At 48.7% G+C, this 18,981-nt stretch overlaps 1 protein-coding gene across 1 annotated transcript in view; it reads left to right on the plus strand.

Moving 5' to 3' along the window:
• Positions 1 to 16,916: 16,916 nt before the first annotated feature.
• TNN (tenascin N) overlaps positions 16,917 to 18,981 on the plus strand; it is a gene marked incomplete at its 5' end in the record, with an annotated part of 47,844 nt that continues 45,779 nt past the window's right edge. The window contains 2 exons of the mRNA XM_038758592.1: positions 16,917 to 17,364; positions 18,054 to 18,428. Coding sequence (XP_038614520.1) covers positions 16,917 to 17,364; positions 18,054 to 18,428 — 823 coding nt within the window. The remainder of the gene's footprint in view (positions 17,365 to 18,053; positions 18,429 to 18,981) is intronic.

Consider the following 18,981-nt stretch of genomic DNA (forward strand, 5'->3'; position numbering starts at 1 on the left):
GCACGTCCACTCATAGGCCTCCTAGTGTTCTCGGTGACCTTGATGAGATCACGGGCCATCCTAGCCTTCTGAGCTCCGTTTCTATGGGCGAGAGAACTTCTTTGGGACCTCAGATTCCTTCCCTTGAGGTCCTGACTACTCTCAGAGCCAGAAAGACTGGCCGTGAGTGCTCTCCTGGGTCACACGCTATTCCTTTTTTTAGTGGTATTTGTTAAACTCTAACTCTGTGCCAAGCCCTGTACTAAGCGCTGGGATAGATGCAAGCTAATCAGGCCGGACTCAGTCCTTGTTCTTCATGGGGCTCCCAGTCTAAGTCCCCATTTTACAGTTAGGTAACAGGCACAGAGAAGTGACGTGACCTGCCCAGGGTCACACAGCAGACAAGTGGTGGAGCCAGGATTGTAAACCAGGTCCTTTCGATTTCTAGGCCCGTACTCTGTCCACTACGCCATGCTGCGTCTCTATTCCTCAGTGCAGATTCTCAGTCCTGAAGCCTCGGAACTGAGGCTCATAATAATAATAATAATGGCATTTATTATCTGTCATACTCCACGGGGGATTCCATCCATTGCTTCCGAACCACCCAATAACCACGCATGCTCGCAGTGGCCACCGTAGGACAACCCTCATTGTGTTCAAACCCTTTGCTAGTGTTCTGCAAAGGACCTGGGTTCGAGTCCTGACTCCGCCTCTTGTCTGCTGGGTGACTTGGGGCAAGGCACTTCACTTCTCTGGACCTCAGTTACCTCATCTGTAAAATGGGGATTGAGACTGTGGGACTGATTACGTTGTATCTATCTTAGAACCGTGCTTGACCCATAGTAAGCACTTCGCAAGTACTATTATGATCATTATTACCACAGTATTAATGTGCAACAGCCAAGCAGATTGTTGGAGTTCTGCATCTGTGGCCATCACCCAGTGCACCGCGCCCTCAGTGTGGCTCAGAAAGTGCCCACTTCCCAGTGGGGAGGTCGGGCTGGCGGGTGACCAGGGATGAGGGGCACCAGACAGCCCTTGAATTCATTCACTCATTCAATTGTATTCATTGAGAGCTTACTGGGTGCAAAGCATTGTACTAAGCGCTTGGGACGGTACAATATAGCAACAGACAAGACACATTCCTGCCCCCAACAAACTCACAGACTAGAGGGGGAGAAAGACATTCATGTAAATAAATAGATAGATAGATATGACTGAGCCCCTTCCTTCCTCTCCCCCTCGTCCCCCTCTCCATCCCCCCCACCTCCTTCCCTTCCCCACAGCACCTGTATATATGTATATATGCTTGTACATATTTATTACTCTATTTTACTTGTACATATCTATTCTATTTATTTTATTTTGTTAGTATGTTTGGTTTTGTCTCCCCCTTTTAGACTGTGAGCCCACTGTTGGGTAGGGACTGTCTCTATATGTTGCCAATTTGTACTTCCCAAGCCCTTAGTACAGTGCTCTGCACACAGTAAGCGCTCAATAAATACGATTGATGATGATGATATATATACATATGCACAGATATATACATATGTGCTGTGGGCGTGGGAGGGAGGATGAATGAAGGAGCATATAAGAGTGGCGCAGAAGGGAGAGGGAGAAGAGGAGAGGTGGGCTTAGACAAGAAGTCTTCTTGGAGGAGATGTACAAAGGTGCTTGACGTCCCTCTTTCCTCCTCTCACTTCTTCATTCCGCATTTGGGCTCCAGAGCTCGCCTCAGGGCAGCAACTCATCCTACTCCCCAGACAGTCGGGATGGCAGCTTCTGGCTTTTGTCAGTGGATGAAGCCATAGGAGGAACTAACTCTCCCAAAGAGACAGACAAAATGCATCTCTAAAAAATATTTACCCAAAGTATTATCTCATGCACGCTTGTACACACACACAAACACCCTTTCAAGTCACCCACCAGCTGTTTCTTATACATACACTCTTTTCCGTCTGTCTCTCTCCTCGCCTCTCCCCTCTTCCTTCAATCGGCAGCATTGATCAAGTGCTGATTGCAGAGCATTGTGCTGAGCACCTGGGAGAGTACAACAAAAGCAGGGCATGTGTTCCTTGTCCACGATGAGCTTTCTTCCCTCTCCTTCCCCTTCTTCAACTCTGTTCGGTAGTTGCTGTTGCTTGAAGCCTGGGTTGCCTCCCTCTCACCCTCAGATCTCAGCCCAGACAGCTGGTTTTTATGTTTATTATTATTATGGGACTTACTAAGCACTTACTATGTGTCAAGCACTGTTCTAAGCGCTGGGGTAGATACGAGTCAATCAGATCAGACACAGCCCCTGTCCCACCTGGAGCTCACAGTCTAAACAGGAAGGGGATTAGGTATTAAATCCCCATTTTACAGAGGAGGAAACTGAGGCATAGATAAGTTAAGGGGCTGGCCTGAGGCCACACGGCAGGCAAGTGGCGGAGTCAGGATTAGAACCCAGATCCTCTGATTCCCTGGCCTGTTCTGTTTCCACCAGGCCATCCTGTTCCCCGCTGCAATGGCCCGAGGAGGTGAGCACACAGTCACCAATGCTGGCTTGTCTAGAAATGGAGGAATGAGATTGTGTGGGTGGATGCAGTAGTGGCCCCAAGAGCTTGGCTCCAGAGTGAGGCTTACTCATCACACCGGACACTGATTTTGAAGCTGGCTAGGCGGGCAGGATTCCCGAAGAATACTTTCTGCCCTTTCCCCTTCCTGAGGTCCTTGCTACAAGAACCAGTCGCATATCATGACAACTCTCTAAATCTTGGTTGCCGCCCTTTAGCTTCCCGAAGTGGGGACTTTGATTTTGAGTGTCGGTGTGTGTGTTGTTTTTGTTCCATGCGAAAGCAAGTCCTTCCTAAACAGAGCTGTTTTGAGCATGATTTCATTTTCCCTCCAGTTGAGGTTCATTGAGAGTCATTCACTTTTTCATGAATGTAACTGGGCAAAGTTATTCTTTCTTCTAGTGTTTCCCCCTGCTTACTACTTCTGCCGTTTCAAGTGAGACTGGGGGAATTTCTAAGTGTCAGAGACACTCGGCAATCCCACCGCTCTCCCACCCACAGCGTAATCACCCCAAATACTTATTGAACATCTACCGGGAATGTACACTGTACTGAATGCTATGTGGCACTTACAGGCTCCTTGCCCTCCAAGGGCTGGCAACCACAAGGAGAAAACAAGACAGACAAAACATTATGACAGCAGCTGACAAAAAGCCAAGGGATTGTGCAATATGTCTTCTGAAAATTGTTCTTTTTTCTTCAGATTATCAGATTATCCATTTTGCCCTCAGCACTTTTGATCTTCTTTCGCCTTCCATCTGTCTTTACTTATCATGCCTGAATCATCCTTGTATAACTCTCCTCTGCCTTTTAAGACATTCAGAAACATAGTGACCCACCAACCCCAAGAGGTATCCTGCACCCCCACAGAGCCATATACACACACACACACTCACTCACGCAGAGCAATGCACTCATAACTCCCCCGGAAATATGAAACATACGTAATTCTCTACAGACATGCACCTCTTCCCTAAAATGTGCACACATACACACACACAAGCTAATTGTGGGCAGTGAACGTGATGGTTTATTGTTGTAATGTACTCTCCCAAGCGCTTAGTACAGTGCTTTGCACACAATAAGCACTCAATAAATGCTACTGAATGAATTCATGTGAGGCACATGAATTCCCCTACAGTCAGATACTGATCTGCCCTGGAGTTTGGGAAGCAATATTGTGTTGGTAGGGAATGACAACCAGTCAGGATCTAAGTGGTGGCGATCTCAAGAGCCACCTTATTATTTTGCGTATGTACATCAGTCAAGAAACCAGTTGATATGGACAAGCACATGTACATCACTGAAACATGGAAATATTTAAAGATCGCCTGCCTACTGTCTTCAAAGACAGCTCATTATGGGAGAAAAAGGAGTGTTGGTGACTGGGCTAGGCAGTGTGTGGAGTTGCTATGGTGTCAGTTTTGCAATGGCTCCCTGAAATCCTTCAAATCACAGGCAAATTCTTAATTTTGGGCTCCAAAACCCTCCACTGGTAGGCCCCAAGGTCAAGAATTAGGCTAAGAATAATAATCCTTATTATGTACTAAGCACTGGGGTAGATTCAGGGTAATCAGGTTGGACGTAGTCCCGGTCCCACAGAAGGCTCACAGTCTAAGAGGGAGGGAGACCAGGATTGGATTTCAGGGAGCTATGGCAAGGATTTGAGAAAGGGGAGGTCACGGTTGTGCTCTGCATTAGGCAGGAAGGAAGCAGAACCTAGAAGAGAGGGGGGAACAGAAAGAGCAGGGGAGGACATTGGAGAGAAGGGGGAAAAGTAAAGAGGTGGGGAGGGGAAAGAAGAGTGGTAGAAGGAGCTCACCCTTGCCGCCGCCGCCGCTGCTGCTGTTTCCACTTAGGCGTGGCAGTGGCTCCAATTGAACCGGTCCGGGCTCCTGGGAGGAAGCCGAGCAGTATGGACCCATCAGGCAGGTGAAGCAGTGCAGCTTATTGGGAAGACCATGGGCCTGGGAGCCAGAGGACCTGAGTTCTAATCCTGACTCCGCCATCTGCCCGCTCTGTGGACTTGAGCAAGCCACTTCACTGCCCTGTGCCTCAGTTTTCTCATCTTTAAAATGGGGATTCAATACCCGTTCTCCCTCCTACTTAGGCTACACCCCCCCCACCCCACGCCCCACAGCGTGGGACACGGACTTTGTCTGATCTGATTAACTTGTATCTACCCCAGCACTTAGAATAGTGTTTGACTAAGCACTTGACAAATACCATTAATTTTTTTTTAAAGTTCACCAGCCACCAGCACCTCCCTGGCTAAACTGGCCATCCTGATGGGTGTTCCTCATTCTGGTCCCTCTGAGCACTCCCACGCCCAACCCCAGCAGGTGCCAGTTCAGCTGAGGTGGCAATGGGGTCCAGAAGATAGAAGAGAAAGGAGAGGGGCAGCCTCTTCTGCTTCTTCTTCATCCTGCCTGCTCCCGGGCCCCCTGTACCGCTGCTGTGTCTGGGAGTGCCCTCCCCCAGCCCCTCAGCAGGCTGAAACCAACACTCTGGGCTCTCTCCTCCTGGGCCTCACAGAACCCCCAGAATCCTAGCTGGCCCACCTTCTTGGGGAACATCTGGCCACATTATGCTTGTCAAATGTGGCTCTGCCAGCTGCATTGCAGTTGGATTGTAAGGAAACCATTCCGGAGGGGAGGGGGCCCGGGAAGGGCAGGTTTGAACAATTTGAGCAGGAGATGACTGGTCGCAGGTTCAGAAGGATTGGCACAGCGAGGAGGCAATTGGATTTGACCCTAAGGAGATGGTGGGAAGCTTCAGAGAGGGCCGTGTCCTCTGAAGGGGCAGGGGTGAAGCCAGAATCCTGGTGGGAGTTGGAAGAGTGAAAACGTGGGAGGCCGTGTGGTCTAATGGGCAGAGCAGGGGCTGGGAGTCAGGCGACCCATCTTCCCCCACTTCTAGCCCATTCGAGCTGTCGCCTCCAGCCTCTCAGAGAAAGCCACTTGAGCTTGGCTTGCCGACGGCACAGAGCACAGTCTGGGCCGGACCGGTGACTTCATGAATCAGCCCGCAGAGCCTGTGTCATTACCCTGTGGCTTTTCCTTTGTCCAGGAGGGAATAGTTGCCATACGCAGTAACCCGACATCCCTGAGAAAATAAACCTTGTGGAGGGTAGGGAAAGGAGTCGCTTCTCTGGAAGAAGCAGCAGCAACATGGGGCTTCAGGGTGTATTTCGGAGTCCCGACGCCATCCCTCAATTGTCTAGTGTCTAAGAGCAGAATAATAATGGAATTGATGGTATTCAGAATTCTTAAAGAAAAAAATCTGCCTTAAAAGGGCTAAAATACTTCAATGAAGATTAGGGCCGAGCCATAATTTGAGCCTATGCAATGTTTTTGAGGGTGGGCCCTGGCGCCGGTTGCCCTGCCAGCCCAAACAATTCGGATTAAAGGAAAAAGGCAATTTCACCCCAGCATTTCCATTGGAATATGTGATCTGATTGACTTCTATTGCCCTAGGCCAGAAGGTCCTGACCTCTACTAGTGTGGCTTAATGGATAGAGCATGGGACTGAGAGTCAGAAGATCATGGGTTCTAATTCCGGTTCCGCTGTGACCTTGGGCAAGTCACTTTGCTTCTCTGGGCCTCAGTTACTTCATCTGTAAAATGGGGATTAATAATAATAATAATAATAATGGCATTTATTAAGCGCTTACTATGTGCAAAGCACTGTTCTAAGCGCTGGGGAGGTTACAAGGTGATCAGGTTGTCCCACGTGGGGCTCACAGTCTTAATCCCCATTTTACAGATGAGGTAACTGAGGCCCAGAGAAGTGAAGTGACTTGCCCAAAGTCACACAGCTGACATTTGGCAGAGCTGGGATATGAACCCATGACCTCTGACTCCAAAGCCCACGCTCTTTCCACTGAGCCACACTGCTTCAACATATAGAGACAGTCCCTACCCAACAGTGGGCTCACAGTCTAAAAGGGCCAACAGAATAATAATGATGGCATTTATTAAGTGCTTACTATGTGTAAAGCACTGTTCTAAGCGCTGGGGAAGTTACAAGGAGATCAGGTTGTCCCACGGGGGGCTCACACTCTTATTCCCCACTTTACAGATGAGGGAACTGAGGCCCAGAGAAGTTGTGACTTGAGTGAGCCCCATGTGGGACAGGAACTATGTCCAATCCAATTCGCTTCTATTCTGTCCCCGCCATCCCCCCACCCCCAGCACTTAGTACAGTGCCTAATACATAATAAGCAGTAAACAAATACCAAAAATATTACTGTTATTATTAGAAATAGGAGCCTTGTGCTCTCACGGTTTCACCTGAAGTACCCCCATCTGTCACCCCCATCCCTAAACGGAATCCTGCTGTTTCCCATCCACCCTCCCTCTGGCTTCCTCAATTCCTTCTCATCCACCCTTCCCACTCACGCAGAAGGGCTCTTCCAAAACTAGAAGGGAACAGCAGCAGCCTAGAGAGCAGAGCACATGACAGAAGGGAACCATTTTTGTATATCTCCAAGTCGAGGGTACTGATAATAATTGTGGTATTTGCTAAGCGTTTTATTAGGTGCCGGGCACTCTTCTAATCACTGAGGTAGATATAAGTAGATCAAATACAGTCCCTGTCCTACACGGACATCGTGGTCTAAGTGAGAAGGAGAACAGGAATCTTACCTTCATTTTTATGGAGGAGGTAACTGAGGCTCAGAGAAGGGAAGTGACTTGCCCAAAGTCACAAAGTAGATCAGCTCCTGCGGCAGCTATTTCTTGTTGTATTTCCTGGAGAGCCCATCATCCTCAGTTCTCCCATCCCGCGGGGTTTACCGTCTGTAATAACCGCACTGTCTGTTACGGTTGAGGCTGAACTCCTTTTGGCCAGGGAACGTGTCTACCAACTGGGATGTACTGTACTCTCCCCAGTGCTTCGTCAAGTGTTTTGCACTCTGTCAGCACTCGATAAATATCATTCATTGATTTGGTTATGAGCACCTTTCAGAGGGTGTGGACTGACTTCCAGAGCAGGTCCTGGTGGGGGGTTTTTTGTAGAAAGCATTGAAGCAAATTGGGTTTTGACTCAACTGTTTTTGTTGCTAAAAAAGTGTAGCTTGAGGGACGAAAGGAGGGCCCCTTTTGTTCTGAAAAGCAAAAAGGGAAAGGAGTTGAACAAACACAAGCCTACCAATCCAGAGGCTCAACCCCCAGCCACAAGACATCTTTGCTCTCCATCTGCCTAACTGGAAACAGGCTCCAGTATTTTTAGCTGCTGCATAATCGAAGTTAAAAAGAAGAAGGGGGAGAGGAGGGTCTGATTTTTTCCAGCTAGAATAAGAGAGTGGGAGAGAGGCATTCCTCATTATCTCTCATGTCGTGTCCCTGCCTGGCAAAAAGGGAAACACCCAAGTATCCCCATTGGTTCTCCTGGCCTTGCCCAGGAGGGATTTAAACTCAGGGAGGGCAGCAGGGGCTCCTCGAACAGAGCAGGAAAGAGGAGACCAAGGGACACCCGTTTTCGCCCAGGGGTCCACTCTCACAGGCGGCCATAGGAGTACAGAACTGCGTCTGAGGTAAGGCGATCCAACTACAGGGGCTTTTCCAATGCCAGTAGAGGGGCAGGCTCCAGGGGACACACTCCTAAACTCCACATCAGACAAGCTGGGGGGTCTGATCATGATGCCACCCCTCATTCCCTTCCCTTGAGACTTTTAGGCACAACTCTGTGTCTCAGTTTCCCTAGCTGGAAATTGGAGAAGGGGGTTTCTGCTTCCATTCTACCCCCCAGAGTTGGAGTGAGGTTGAATTCAGAATGTACTGGCAATGGAAGCAAGCGCTATATACTTGGGAAGTACTACTGTATTCACACTGTCTGGACCAGGTGGAAACTCTCTTCCAGTTACTTGGCAGAATACAACTTGTGGGTTTTATTTTATACATATATATATATATATATATATATATATATATATATATATATATATATATATGCACACACACACATAATTCTTTACGCAGGTAAAGAGTAGTCAGGAAAAGAAGATTTCTGTTTTTTCCAGCAGGTCCTTTATTGGTGGGCTTTTCCTCTTTGATCATCTATATCTTTTTGCTCTCACTAAGAATTAAAAAGGGGTTTCTGTTTTTAGTCACTAAAGCCTCATTTTTATCCCCACATAGATTTGTTTCTTCTGTCTGTCATCAGAGCAGAGTTAAGGTTTACTTTTTTCCCCTCCCCATGGTCTAAAGTTTGTCATACAGATTCCGTTCTAACGTTCGAGAGTGATGTGTTTTCCAGCGCTTAGTAAAGTGCCTGGCACATAGTAAGCGCTTAACAAATACCACTTAAAAAAAAGAGGAGTGGTATGTCAGTTTCCCGCTTGCTCCCCATCTCAGCTCTTCCTTCCTTAAGTCCAAGTGGAAATACTTGAGAAATGGCAGGGAGTTCTAGGGTAGGAAACGGATGCTCAGAGTCAATAATAATAATAATAATAATGGTATTTGTAAAGTGCTTACTATGCGCAAAGCACTGTTCTAAGCACTGAAAGTCAAGCAAGTTGTTACTCAACCTGCTCCACCCCCTCAAACGATTTTTAGACTGTGAGCCCACTGTTGGGTAGGGACTGTCTCTATATGTTGCCAACTTGTACTTCCCAAGCGCTTAGTACAGTGCTCTGCACATAGTAAGTGCTCAATAAATATGATTGATGATGATGATGGTGGTGATAGCCAACCAGGTCCGCAGCGGGAGCTCACCTGATGCAATGGGACCAGTTTGGCACTAGAACTAGCCACAGGATAAGCAGAAGAGCTTCTGGGAAGCAGAGGGACTTGCCTGGTAAATAAACGAGAGTGGAACCCTTTAATCTAGTTACCTTGAATTCACCCCAGTGCTTTGCACAGAGTAGGCATTTAATATAGACCATTACAACTCCTGCCCCAGGGTTCAGTCCTTTCAGGGTAAAGTTGGCAGAGAGGAGAGTTGGTGTTGCTTTGTAAAAGTCTTCCTCCTTTGTAAGTTATTTTCTGGACTCTGACGCTGAACCACATTAAAAAAGCCCTTACAGGGATGGTCTGAAGCTCAGTTTCCTGAGGCGGCTGGCTTCAATTCCCACCTTAAATATTGGTGTGAATAGTGGGGTGGTGGGTGGTGGGAAGAGGATGTCAAAGACTGGGCAAAAGGGGCAACTGGCCTGGAATGGCTCGGGGTCGAGGTAGTTCCCCCCAAGGATTAGCAGACCCCACTATTCCTCAGTGAATGAGTGAATTCTGGTATTTGTTAAGTGCTTACTATGTGCCAGGCACTGTACTAAGCACTGGGGTGGATACAAGCAAATTGAGTTGGACTCAGTCCTTGTCCCACATGGGCTCACTGTCTCAATCCCCATTTTCCAGATGAGGGAACTGAGGCACAGAGAAGTGAAGTGACTGGCCCAGGGTCACACAGCAGACAAGTGGTGGAGCCGGAATTAGAACCCATGTCCTTCCGACTCACCGACCCGTGCTGTCTCCACTATGCCATGCTGCCTCAACAGCATGCTCACCCTTGACCTCCACCGCAGTTCTGACTGCATTGACGTATGTGGGCTTCAGGAAGACCAGGAGATGGCAAACTCTGTCCCGGGGCAATGCCCAGGTTTCCACTGCTGCCCCCAATCTCAGAGGAGCCTTAATTGGGCCCTGGATCACCCAGTTGCCCCAGTGGGACTTGAGGCAGAGTCATCCATGTGGCCCTGGCAGGTAGGCACTCCCGGGGGACTCAATCCTGATAAGGGACAAACAGAGAGACCCCTCTGCCTTCTGTGGATAAGCAGGAGGACACTGACCCGTGGCGATCCATCCTAGGAGACAGCAGACCTGCCAAAGTGACGGACTTCACCCGATGGAGCACCGAACCGCTCAACTCAAGTTCCCCTGGGGCTCGGGTCCACCTCCGACCAGCCCAGCTGGGCCAGCCGTTCTCGGTCAAATACTGGTTCTAGAATTGGGGAGAGGGAGGGACAAGAGGGGTGAGCAGGGGAGCTGCCTTGGGAATGTCTTCCAAGGATGCTCGGAAGACTTGGGAGATGCAGGGCGGTGTACATGTTTAAAGGTCTAGTTCCTACTCCTGCTTCTTAGATCAATCCGGTCTTCACTCATTTGAACAGCGAGGCCATTAGTCAAGAATAGGAAGGTAATCTTGAGGTATGTTAGTACTGGGAGAGCAGTAGAACCCAGTGGAAAGGACACACAGAGCAACACCAACTCTGTCCCGGGGATCTGGTTTCTGGTCTCAGTGCCTTTTCTACCCAACTGTAGGCAAGTCACTTAACCTCCTTCTGCCTCCTCATCTGCAAAATGAGGTTAAGGTACACACTCTCTCCCTTAGATTGCAAACTCTACATAGGACAGGGACTGGGTCACTTCGGATTATCCCCAGGCCTTAGTAGTGCTTTGGCACATTGTAAGCACTTCATAAATACCGTAATTAATGAATCATCAGGAGCTTTTCTTTTAGACGGGGGGGGGGCAGAAATATTGCCATCTGATTTGAATTCCCATTTCCTTCAGATGCCAACTAGCATATTATTAGTAGTAGTGGTATTCACAGGCCTGAAGGAAAAGGATCAGGGAGCTTCTCTTTGGGAATAAACTGTTGCAGAGAAAGACTAACCAGATGGTAGCATAGTGCTGCAAAAGGGTTAACTGAACTGAGTTCTCTCTCAAGTGAGAGCCATTTCAAGGCAGATGAAACTGGAGTAAACAGAGAAGATGGCATGGCCACAGCTGCAACCTATTAACTAGTAAATTGCAGCAGCTTGTTAAGGCAGAATCAGGGCAGGTAGCCTGACTTTCCAATTGTTGGTGAGTAGGAAGAGACCTTTTGGGGGAGAATTGGTTTGCAAGGTGTTTGCCGCATTGTGGGTGGGAGAGATTGAAGTCGGTAAGCATGGTGTTGGATGCAGGGGCCTGTGGTCTGCTCTGGAGAATTACGTAGAGTGAATGTGTTCTGACTGCATGGGGTCTAATCACATTCAGCTAACTTTTCCAGCTGCTATCTCTCCAGAGAATTAGGTGGAAGGAAGGAAATAGAAACCTATCCCAACCATGGGCTTTCCCCAGGATGAACACTCACGTGATCTCCGCTGGGTATCTCAGCCATACCCAATAGCACCTTTTGATACCTTCTGGCAGTGAATGAGACTCTTTGTACTCTGTCTGATAATAATAGTTATGGCATGAAGCGCTTATTAGGTACCAAACACTTGGTTGAGCGCTGGCGTATAAATGCCGTAATCAGATTAGGCTCAAGCACATATGCCTCCCAGTCTGAGAGGTAGGGAGACCCAGTGTCTTATCCTGCTTTTACAGATGAGGAAACTGAGATGCAGAAAGAATAAATGACTTGTCCACGGTCACACAGCAGGCATGGGGCAGAGCTGGGACTAGAACCTGGATCTCCTGACTTGGGTCTCCTGCAGTGGCTTTATCTAGAATAGTCCAAATCCCGGTGGTTGTGTAGGAACCAGGTTTGGCCAGGTCTAGCCCTCTGTTGGCTGTGTCATTCACAGAAAAGTGAATTACTCAGTGGAAGACATGCTAAACAAGAACAACAAATCCTCTCTTTCAGTGGTGCCAGCTCTCCCTTTTGTCAGGATAGGCCTAAGCCCTAAATCTCTGATAGTTTTATATGAAACAGATATTTTTGGGTTAGACTGGCTTTCATTAGGCTCCTGTTAATGAAGTTCTTGTCGTGCTTTCATCACGATAGGCAGAGGGACAAAAATCATTAAAATGAACACTTGCTGAACTCCAGAGTAGTAGGTGATGGAGACTGAGTTGCTATAATTATGGTAGCTGAGAAGGACTCACTATGTGTCAAGTACTGTTCTAAGTGATGGGATAGATGCTCATTGACGAGGTTGGACCCTTTCCCTGTCCCACTTTGGGCTCATAGTCTAAATAGGAGGGAGTAGGATTTAATCCCCTTTTTACAGATGAGGTAACTGAGGCACAAAGAATATTCAGTCATATTTATCAAGGGCTGTGTGCAGAGCACTGTACTAAGCGCTTGGGAGAGTACAGTTAAGTGACTTGTCCAAGGTCACCCAGCAGACATGTGGCAGAGGCGGGATTAGAACCCAGGTCCTCTGATACCCAGGCCTCTGACCTTTCCACTAGGTTTTGCTGCTTCTCTGTTAGAAGCAGTCTGTCTTAAACCCAGTTCTTGTAGCATGCAGGGGTTAGGCTGTGGCATATTTCTCCCTCTCCACCCGCCCCAGCCCTGACTGAAGCCACAGACACATGGCCAGGATATTGTTTCCGATATCACGGCGTGCCAGAAACTAACCGGCTCGGGTGGTCAGATGAACGCTCCCGAATCCCCTAACGGCGTTCCAGCTGGAGTGCCAAGTGAAAACTCACAGGGGCAGAGCCGAGGGTTTAGGGGGGACCGAGGCATGAGGGAATGCTGAGTGGGCTCAGGGGAAGTCTGTGGTGTCTCCACCGGGCAGGGGTCCGGGGGTTCCTTTCCTCTTCACTGTGTCAGCTGCCAAAAGCCCTCTGCCAGCAGAGTCGGAGAAGGGAAAGATGGAAAGGACCCATTGAATCACATCTGGTTTGTTCCCTTCCATTAATTAATTCCTCTTTCTCAAATATCACATTCTGTAGGGCTTCTCCACTGATTCTCATGGAAAGTTATCCTCATTCTAGCTGCTTTTACCAAGAGGAACACTTTGAGTGGCCAGTTTTCCTTTGCCCCGTTTCTATGCCAACATTCCACATTGACCTCTCTGGTTTTCCCCTTCCCTCCCCGACTTAGGTCTGTCTGTGGCCTACTGCTCTTTTGGAGAGATGGCATACATCATCCTCTATCCCCCTAAATAACCGAGGAAGCCGCTTTTTGCAAAGCGATGTCTGAAGAAACCAAAAAGCTTCTCTCCCCTCTCATTACATCTGACAGAAATGCTCAGTTCAGGGATATTTCGTCTTTCGAGCAATCAGCCTGCCCAGGAAAATCTGAGATCAATGCATGGAATCTGAGAGACTGCAATTAACTAGGACCTCATGTTACAGCTCAGAATGGCGTGCAACACTGAAGTTAATACTAGCGTTTCTGGGGTTTCTTGTCTTCCAGGCTCCAAAAACAAACCCTGAGTAGCCCCGCTGTGGTTTCTGGCCAAAGTCTGTGGGTTCACCACTGGTTTAAAGCCTCTTCTGAAAATGGTCTGCACTAGAGCTGAGTTTGTCATTTAGGAAGATGCAAAGGGAATGAGGATAAGTCAACTTTTGCTGCTGTGCTTTTGCACCCAAGGGAGATTTAGAGGCTGATTCATTCAGTCAGTCATATTTATTGAGCACTTACTGTGTGCAGGGCACTGTATTAAGCACTCTGTAAGAGTAAAATACAACAATAGTCACATTCCCTGCCCACAACGAGCATACAGTCTAGAGGCGATGGTGTCTGATATAGAGGCCTGTCTATATTCAGTCAGTTATATTTATTGAACACTTACTGTGTGTAGAACACTGTACTAAGACTTGGAAAGTACAATTCAGCAATAAAGAGGGACAATCCCTGCCCACGCCAGGCTTTCAGTCTGTAGGAATCTGTTAAAGATTTTGTTGAAAGAAAGAGAGCAGAGGCTGGGACAGGGAAGGGGGAGTGGAACAGGGAGCCTTCCCCAATTAATCAGATTCACTACTCATCTCTGGCATCCGGTGGCCCTCACTCAGCCTTCATTTTTCTGTCTTTATGTAATGTGGTGATGCAGGGCTGACCCCTAAAACAAGAGTATGGAACTAGTTTAATTCCTGGTCCCTCCCTGAGAGAAAGAGAGACTCTATCCTATCTCTATTCCTTGGGGCTGAAACCTGAGTGTTCAGTAGTTCAGGGCTCTGCACACTGGGTCCTCATTGGTACTATTGGCTGAAAATGGTCTGCACTAGAGCTGAGTTTGTCATTTAGGATGACAAACTCATGAATGAACTCAATTTGTCTCCTTTGGCTGCCTCCCCACCCCAATTCCTCCCTGCCTTGCCAATGTCTATCCAGTCTTACGTAACTTCCCCTGAATTGGGGCCTCGAGCTTTTAAAACCCCAGACCCTGGGACGGGAAGTCCATATTCTGACCCTTAAGCCAAGGGTCACTGTGAAGTACTTCATTATGATATTTATTAAGCACTTACTATGTAGTAATTTTTATTAAGCACTGTACTGAACATTAGGAAATAATATACAGATGGGAATTAGACATGATCCCTAACCAACTATGTGCCAAGTATGGTGCTGGGATAGGTATATGATAATAATAATAATAATGGTATTTGTTAAGCGCTTACTATATGTGAAGCATTGTTCTAAGCGCTGGGGAGGATACAAGGTGATCAGGTTGTCCCATGTGGGGCTCACAGCCTTAATCCCCATTTGACAGATGAGGTAACTGAGGCACAGAGAAGTTAAGTGACTTGCCCAAAGTCACACAGCTGACAAGTGGCAGAGTTGGGATTAGAACCCACAACCTCTGACTCCCAAGCCCAGTTTCTTTCCACTGAGCCAAGGTGCTTCATAATAATAATTTTGGCATTTGTTAAGCACTTACTATGTGCAAAGTACTGTTCTAAGCACTTGGGAGGATACAAGGTGATCAGTTTGTCCCATGTGGGGCTCACAATATTAATCCCCATTTTACAGATGAGGTAACTGAGGCACAGAGAAGTTAAGTGACTTGCCCAAAGTCACACAGCTGACAATCGGCAGAGCCTGAATTTGAACCCACAACCTCTGACACTGCCCCTGGCCGAAATTGGGGCTCAGTCCAAGGGAGGGAGAGAAGGTTCCTTTTTCCCATTTTATAGGTGAAGTAACCAAGGTTGTGACTTTCCCAAGGTCCCACAGGAAGCCGCCGGCAGATCAGGGATTAGATCCCAGATCCCCTGACTCCCAGATTCAGGCAAAGTCCAGAGTTCTGGAAACAACTGAAAGAGAAATGGCCCCACTCACATGGGAGCAACTGTGATGTCGCTTCCCACGGAAATGATGCCGCAGTCACCCTGCATTAGAACCAGAAGGCTCAAGGAGGTTTTCAGAGCTCCTGGTGGCTAGCTTGGCTAGTGGGCACCTGAATGTTGAAATGGGAGGACCTGACCTCCATTTCCACACCCCCACCCCATCCCCAGCTGGGTAGGGAGGATCTGAGAAAGAAAACAGCTGGGGGAAACAGGGGCACTTCCAGAATGCAAGGAGTAGAGCCCCAGACTGGGGTCCCCCAGGGAGGAAATTGAATGCCCAGCAGCTAACGGAAATTCATCCTGGAGAGGTGGCCCTTGGGAGAGAGCCAGGATGTTGAGTCAGATAGGTAAAGCAGGGCAGCCGTTGCTGGTTTAGCTCCAGGAAACACGTTGGCTATTTTTAAGGACTCCCAGAACTGTTGATTGTTAAGATGCAGAATCTTCAGGGCCTGTGGTGATCTGGTCTGTCCCAACTTGGCCGGGCCTAAGCCTTGACCTGAGCGGAGAGGTTTGCAGACCCAACAGGGAGCCTTCAGTGCCAGGCCTTTCTGTTTAAGCATTGTGGACTTGTGGGAAGAAACCCCAGCCTGGGAGCCAGAGGACCTGGATTCTGATCCAGCCCTGCCACTTGCCTGCTGTGTGACCTTGGACAAATCACTTCTCTGGGCCTGTTTTCTCATTTGTAAAATGAGGATTCAATGCCTTCTCTCCCTCCTTCTTAGACTGTAATCCCCATGTGGGACTGGGACTATGTCCACTTGATTAGCTTGTATCTACTTGGTGCATTTGGGATTCACCCCACAGCACTTAATGTACATATCTATGAATTATTTATTATAAATCATTTATATTATTATCTGTCTCCCCCTCTAGACAGCAAGCTCATTGTGGGAAGAGAAAGTATCTGCTAATTCCGTTGGCTCCCAAGCACTTCCAAGTACAGTGCTCTGTGCACAGCAAGGGCTCAGTAAGTGCCATTGATTGATTTGATGCCCCAGAGCTTAGTTCAGTGTTTTGCATATTGTAAGTGCTTAACAATTTTTTAAAATTATTATTATCATCCCATCTCTGTGGGGTCTGTTAGAATTTTTTGGCTAAACTGGGCTTTTTCAGGGTTATTGCTAGGTCATGAGAAGCAGCGTGGCTCAGTGGGAAGAGCACAGGCTTTGGAGTCAGAGGTCATGGGTTCAAATCCCAGCTCCTCCAACTGTCAGCTGTGTGACCTTGAGCAAGTCACTTAACTTCTCTGTGCCTCAGTTACCTCATCTGTAAAATGGGGATTAAAACTGCGGGCCCCCCGTGGGACAACCTGATCACCTTGTAACCTCCCCAGCGCTTAGAACAGTGCTTTGCACATAGTAAGCGCTTTACAAATACCATCATCATTATTATTATTATCGTGACTTTCTCTTCTGCTTTTGTATCCTTCCCCTCTAAGGGACGACTCTGTTTCACCCCAAGGATGCACAGGACGGGCTTCCAGCGAAGATTCTTCTGTGCCTTGGGGCTCTTGTTCTGCTTTGTCGTGCCCAAGGCAGCCCCCAAGCCTCCCGGGGCCCCTCCCAACTGCAGCAACAAGGAGCAACAGGTCACATTCAGCCACACTTACAGGATCGATGTGCCCAAGGCCACCCAGGTCCAAGTGGAGGCTGACCCACCACCCCTCGGAGACCAGGGGACCGCGCTGATCGACCCCGGGGAGGCCGGCGAGGAGCAGAATATCATTTTCCGGCACAACATCCGCCTGCAGGCCCCAAAGGCAGACTGCGAAGCGGCGGGCGGCCTGCAGGACTTGCTGGCGCGGGTGAAGAAGCTGGAAGACGAGGTAGCAGAACTCAAGGAAAAATGCAACCCTCAGAACTGCTGTGGTGGAGCTCAGGGTGCGTATTGATCTTGCCCTTTTATCGATCCCACTTTTGGAAAACGTTGTTTGCCAAGTTGGGTTTGTTTTTAAACGGAGCCTAGTTGATCCCCCGTAAACCAGATAGTCTTCCCCCTGGATAATGATGAGTTGGCTCTCCAGGGCCTTTAACTGGATTCCCTGAAATGTTTTTTGGTGTCTATCTGGTAGTGACTCACCATAAGGGGAATCCATCCACTCAGCCCGGCCCAGTCGGGAGAATTGGATCCACTGGACGTTACCAGGTTTTTCCTGTTGACCTGTCCGGAGAAGCAGAGCAATTGAACAAAATGACTTCGGAGCCCAAGAACCTGAAATCTAGTCCCAAATCCACCACTGGAGAAGCCAGTCCCCTGTCCCCACCTCTCACCTATGGTTAGGAACAATTTACTTTCTAGGCAACATCTTACCCAAAATACCTGACCTTGTTAAATAAACACCCCGACTCTTAGAGATGAAAAAGATCTCAAGGAGTTCATTCCCTTTTCTTCGGGCAATTTGGACCCTAAATGGATTTGGTGAAGTGGATTTTATCCTTAAAGATTTGTGACACCCCTCCACCCCAACACACACACATTCACACTCTCCATTGGCACTGTTATTCTCATTCTGACTGTTTCTCTTCTTGTGGTCCTGCCCCTCCTTTGTCCCCTATCCCTGTCTGCCCAGGGCTCAGCGGTCACTGCAGCGGCCATGGGACTTTCATACCCCAGACTTGCAGCTGCCAGTGCGACGTGGGCTGGAGAGGCCCCGACTGCTCCCTTCCCGGCTGCCCCGGAGCCTGCAGTGGCCACGGGCGCTGCATGGACGGCCAGTGCGTTTGCGACGAGCCCTACATCGGGGAGGACTGTGGCTACCTGCCCTGCCCCGAGAACTGCAGCGGGAATGGCGTGTGCGTGCGAGGCGTCTGCCAGTGCCATGAGGACTTCATCTCCGAGGACTGCAGCGAGAGGCGGTGCCCCAACGACTGTAGCGGGCACGGCTTCTGCGACGCCGGAGAATGCTACTGCGAGGAGGGCTTCACCGGGCTGGACTGCTCTGAGGGTGAGACACACCTTGGGCCCCAGTCCAATCTCCTCCCTCCCTTCTTTCTCCTTCCCTTTTTTGTCTTCCCTCCCCTCCTCTTCACTTTCCTTTCTCAGTGGAACTTGGATCTGAGCACCCTGGCACACGTCTCAGGCAGGATCCCTCTCAGCATTCCTGTTTAGACCCTTTTAGACTGTGAGCCCACTGTTGGGTAGGGACTGTCTCTATATGTTGCCAATTTGTACTTCCCAAGCGCTTAGTACAGTGCTCTGCACATAGTAAACGCTCAATAAATACGATTGATGATGATGTTTCCAAACCCCACTGCCCTCAGGTGCTAGGGGAATCCATTTCAGATGGTTTCTCACTGAAAAAGCATGGTTAGTAGAATTTGGAAAATGGGATACTCCAAAGAGGGTGTGACGTTCTGAAGAGGCGGTGTCCAAGGAGTCCCTATGGGTCGGAAACAACTCGACACCATTTGAAGAAGGGAAGAAGTGGAAAGAACACGGGGCCTGGGAGTTAGAGGATCTAGGGGTCGAATCCCGGCTCTGCCATTTGTCTGTGGGAC

Source organism: Tachyglossus aculeatus, chromosome 16 (assembly GCF_015852505.1).
Source record: "Tachyglossus aculeatus isolate mTacAcu1 chromosome 16, mTacAcu1.pri, whole genome shotgun sequence".
NCBI lineage: Eukaryota > Metazoa > Chordata > Mammalia > Monotremata > Tachyglossidae > Tachyglossus > Tachyglossus aculeatus.